Source organism: Lampetra fluviatilis, chromosome 52 (assembly GCF_964198595.1).
Source record: "Lampetra fluviatilis chromosome 52, kcLamFluv1.1, whole genome shotgun sequence".
NCBI lineage: Eukaryota > Metazoa > Chordata > Hyperoartia > Petromyzontiformes > Petromyzontidae > Lampetra > Lampetra fluviatilis.
Window position 1 is genome coordinate 5238268 of NC_136326.1, and position 5491 is coordinate 5243758.

The 5491-nt window shown below is 54.0% G+C and overlaps 1 protein-coding gene across 1 annotated transcript; it reads left to right on the forward strand.

Annotated features, from left to right (window-relative positions):
- The first annotated feature begins 2378 nt into the window (after positions 1-2378).
- On the forward strand, positions 2379-5229 carry LOC144948986 (muscarinic acetylcholine receptor M1-like). Its single transcript, XM_078878768.1, has one exon. The coding sequence runs from the start codon at positions 2623-2625 to the stop codon at positions 4591-4593; it is 1971 nt and encodes a 656-aa protein (XP_078734894.1). The 5' UTR covers positions 2379-2622; the 3' UTR covers positions 4594-5229.
- Positions 5230-5491: the final 262 nt, after the last annotated feature.

Here is a 5491-nt window from a genome sequence, read left to right on the forward strand (position 1 = left end):
TGGAGCGGTGGTGCAGCGGTTAGCGCACTGTGCTAGGAGCCCGGTTGCCCCAGTTTGATTGCGGAACATTTGTGTATGGATGTTGAACTTACTTTGCACCGTACGTAGCCAACCGTGCTAAGTGGAGGTGCGGGGGAAGGACAATAAATTAAACACAAAAATCACTTCTAAAGAAATTAGTTTTCAATTTAGATTTTAAAGTGCATAGCTCCAGTGGCTTCCTAATGTCGGAAGGAAGAGCGTTTCAGACAGCCGCAGACGTAAATCTGAGTGCGGGTCATGGCTAATATCAGTGGCGAGCAATATTATAACCTGTCCTCGGCCTCACCGAGGTCAAATCAGCCTTAAATGAGTACCTGGTGACATGTGTTTCAACATAAACATCGGGGAATTCTGACCACACCACCCCCTCATGCGCCATGGTGGCATTTCCATAGATGCTTGCAAACAGAACTTGCCCCAACAAACCTGCGCACGCTATACGGCAGATCTTCGTGTGTCTATCGGGGGAGTGGAGGTGCAGTGATTAGCACACTGCGCTACGATCCTGGCAACTTGCGTTGAATCCCCACCCGGGTCTATCGGTGGCAAAAGGTATCTGAACCTCCCCTACATCAACTCAGCCTTAAACAAGTACATTCTACGTGGAGTGTGAACATCAGCACTGGTGAGACGAAAGTGGCCAGGCATTGCGCTGACCACGCTGCTCTTGAATGCCCTGCCAGCCTTAATAGTTTCTCACAAACAGGACACTTTCCTGCGTAGTGTGGTCAAGCAATTAATTGATCTTCGCAATGGGGGGAGCGACAGTCCACTGAGCGGTCAGCGCATTGCGTCGTTATCCCAGCGGCGATTCCAGTGACATCTTCATCGCCACTTGTGGACCAACCATGCAGGCACACTCTTTAAAACCAACGACCCTCGCCACCGAGGCTGCTCAAGTGTGGTCCAGCAATTCATTGATCTTCGCAACGAATGCTTTCCCCGCGTTTTGTCGTTGCTTATTTATTTGTACCGCCTTCGCCGCGTCCGCGAAGCGCCTTTGAGGCAGTTCGTCGCGCGAAGAGCGCTACACGGAGCAAGGGGTCAATCGATCAATTAATGGGGGGGGGGGGCTAAATAATAATAATAATAATCCCCATAGCCGATTGTCCATCGGGCGGCCTCCTTGCTCGCACTCGATGTCACAAAGAGGTGGAACATCCCATTGTATCAACGTTGTGATGAACTGTCGAATGTTATATTTGAAGCTTTCGTGACTGCAAGGATTCATACTCTTAGGTTTTTTCGGTAAAGTCACGTAGGTAAAAAATAAATAATAATAAATAAAAATAATATAAATAATAATAGAAATAAAATTATAAATCACGACGTGATTTACTTGATACAGTAAATTTAGCTGTGACGGTCCCACCTGATGACGGAGACTTGTATTGCCTCCGAAACGTCGTGATTTATTATTTTATTTTCATTATTATTTCTATAATTTTTATTTATTATTATTTATTTTTACCTACATGACTTTACCGAAAAAACCTAAAAGTATGTCGAATGCTATAACAAGAATGCTCCATAACAGACTTTTATTGTGGTTAGATCGCGTGAATATATAAATGCGTCGTTAAACCCGCCACCACCCGGCACAGCCAATTAGTAAGGTTTGTCACGTGAACAAAACGTGTCAATTCTCAATTCGTTACTAGTACAGCACACCGGTGTGTTGGAGAGTAACCCACAACATTTTCAATTCGAGCACGACGTTTCGTTGGTAATTGCAACTAGCATCATCAGGCAACAGCCAGGGTTGTGGAGAAATCCTCCTGTTTCGGTCTTAAATACAGAGGGATACATGTGATGTCGTCACTTGTAAGCCAATCAGGTGCGGAGGCCGGGGGTGGGGGGGCGGGGGGTAATGTACGAGTTGATTTAGTTGTGTGTGGCATTTACCTTTGAATCTTTGCATCCTTTGAAGAACCTTACTAATTGGTTGTGTCGGGTGGTGGCGGGTTTAATGAAACATTTATATTTAGGCGATCTACCCCCCCCCCCCAAAAAAAAACATCTTTAATTTGGATGATGTTGTTCGCGAAAGCCCCCTGTGTGTTAAACTAACAAGAATGCTGTTCGCCTCTGCGCACAATCCCCACACTTTTATTTCAGAGTGACTGTGTCACGAGATAAACGTCACTTGGCAGCGTCATCTCCCGGAGCGCTCTCGCACTGAAACCCGAAGGCAAACAGAAAACAAGTTTTAGCACACACACACAAACATAAATACACACGCGCACACACATGCGAAAGAAGTTCAACATACACGCGCATATATAAACATTCTCGCTTACACGCAAATGCACAAAAACACGCAGAACACACGCACGCACAATCGCAAATGCATACGTGCACATCCGCATAAAATGCACACGTAGATACACACACACACACAAAGTACAAACACACATATCAATACACACACATACCACTCCACAAATATACACATACATACCAACACACACATATATCCCTACACACATAACTCACGTACACAGAGACACACACACACACACGCACCAACACTCACACACACACACTGCTCACACACGACTCAGGGACGGAGCCCGAACCATGGTGACCGTGTCCGGGGAGCTGTTCCTCAACATCACGGGCGGCAGAGGTGGAGGCGGTGGTGCGATGCGGGCCGTGGCTGAGAACATCTCACGCGAGCTGCTGAGGATGAACGAGAGCCACGCGACTCACGCCCTGGTGAACAGCACGGCATCGGCGGCGGACGACGACCGCACGGTGCCCGAGCTGGTGCTCATCATCGTGTTCACCACCATCGTCAGTCTGCTCACCATCATCGGCAACATCCTGGTGATGCTTTCCTTCAAGGTGAACAGCCAACTCAAGACGGTCAACAACTACTTCCTGCTGAGCCTCGCCTGCGCCGACCTCATCATCGGCGTCTTCTCCATGAACCTCTACACGACCTACATTGTCATGGGCCGCTGGGTGCTGGGCCAGGTGGCCTGCGACCTGTGGCTCGCGCTCGACTACGTGTCGAGCAACGCGTCCGTCATGAACCTGCTGGTCATCAGCTTCGACCGCTACTTCTCCATCACGCGGCCGCTCACCTACAGGGCCAAACGCACCACCAAGCGCGCGGCCATCATGATCGGCCTCGCCTGGGCCGTGTCCTTCATCCTGTGGGCGCCCGCCATCCTCTTCTGGCAGTACTTCGTCGAGGAGGTTCCGGACTCGGAGGGCAAGTGCCAGATCCAGTTCCTGTCCGAGCCCATCATCACCTTCGGTACGGCCATCGCGGCCTTCTACCTGCCCGTCACCATCATGTGCATCCTCTACTGGAGGATCTACAAGGAGACGGAGAAGCGCTCCAAGGAGCTCGCCGGGCTGCAGGGCTCCGACACCGACTCCGAGTCGACGGGGCAGCTCGTGTTGCACGAGAGCCGCTCGCGCAAGTCCAGCTTCAACGAGGTCTACGTCAAGGACAACGGGGGCGGTGGAGCGGGAGGAGGAGGAGCGGCGGGCGGTGGCGGCGGCGGCGGCGGAGGCGGCAGGGACGCAGGGGGGCTGCGGTCCCCTCGCTACTGCTTCCCGGGGCTGCGCGTGTGCCACCCGCACAAGCGCGCCGAGCGCGAGCTCAGCAACAGCGAGAGCTGGCGCAGCCACGGCGGCAGCGGTGGGCCCTCGCCCAGCCACTCGGCGCTCTCCGAGGAGGAGGGCTGCCCGCCCGAGCGGCCCAAGTCCATCTACACGGTGGTGATGAAGACGTCGGGCTCGGGGCTGCTCGCCGTGCAGTCCTCGTCCACCTCCTCCGTGGCGATCACCGTCTCCGCCGTCGCGGTCGCGTCGGCCGGGGCGTCGGCGCAGGAGGACGGCGCCGCCGCCGCCAAGGAGGCGGCCGTGCCGACGGAGACGCGGCTGCGGGCCGACGGCCACTCGGCCGCGACGTCGCCCGTCGAGGCCTCCGCCCACCCGGAGCGGGACAAGCGGCACAAGTTCCACCAGCGCTGCTGCAAGTTCCCCGAGCAGTCCGGCGCCAACGCCGCCGCCGCCGCCTCGTCGTCCTCCTCCTCTCGCGGCGGCAACGGCAGCAGCAACAGCGGCGCCGGCGGCGGCGGGGCCGGCGGCGGCAGCAAATCTCCGCGGCCGCAGTTCCTGCACGGCCAGGCGGTGTCGTGGAAGCACGACAAGAAGACGCGCAAGCTGCTGGCCAAGGCCAAGCGGCACGCGAAGCCCAAGAGCGTGACGCTTATCAAGGAGAAGAAGGCGGCGCAGACGCTGAGCGCCATCCTGCTGGCGTTCATCGTCACGTGGACGCCCTACAACATCATGGTGCTCGTGTCGACGTTCTGCGACGACTGCATCCCCGTCGACCTGTGGCACCTGGGCTACTGGCTGTGCTACGTCAACAGCACGGTGAACCCCATGTGCTACGCGCTGTGCAACCAGAACTTCAGGCGGACCTTCAAGTGGCTGCTGTTGTGCCAGTGGGGCCGCAGGAAGAAGAGGCAGCTGCAGGACCAGAAGAAGGTCATCTTCTGCAAGAAGATCACCAGGGACGCGAGCACATGAGCGGCGGCGCAGGTACGGGACGGTAGGGTGGGACGGAGTCGTAGGAGGAAGGCATGGCGAGTCGATCAACGAAGGCTCGGGCCCTTTGCCGTTCGTTTGTGCCGCTAGGGGAAGGCGGAAGGCCAGCGAGCCTATGCCGGAGACGGAATCGGAGGCGGCGCTGAGGATGTACTGTGGTCGTGGTGCCGTGCTTGCGATGGCGAGAGAAGATCGGCGGCTGCGGCTCGGTATTCGGACATGTGGAGGAATTAAGAAGTGAAAAAAAGACGAAAGTATAAAACACGTGTCGTTTCTCTGTATAATTCCAGTGTACATAACTTTGCTGTAAATACGTCAAAAAAACATATCTATATATGTGCTAAGAAGGTATTTTTTATATTTTGTACTATATTAAGATGTAGCTCTGCTTGTAATGCAGTAATCGATAAGGTGTGGTTTTTAAACACTCGACACGCGTGTGAATTTAGCCACGGCGCTTCAAGTACGGTCAACGGTTGCCTGCGTCCGTAACACGGATCCAGAATGGAATGCACTCCTTGCAGGTCGGTGTATTTGCGAGTAAATTTTCGTGACGTCTTTGCTGCTTTGAATATTACCCGTGAACAAAACGAGCGCGAAGTCACCGCCAGTCATCGATTCTCTCCGTTGGTTGAAGGAGCTGTGGGGGGATGGGGGGGGTGGGGGTAAAGGGGCCCTAGTGGCTACGAAGACGACGATCAGAACCGCGCTGAGACGTGAGATATTCGTGGTTTTGCCGAAACAATTCGAGGGGGATGCTGTTTGGTTATATTTGTACCGTTTTCTGTGTCGTCACCGCAAAGCGCCCGCAGGTCTCCTCTTTCCTTTTTGTTGTTGTTTGGCCGTTGTTTTGCAACCAAAAACTACGTTTTTGTTAATT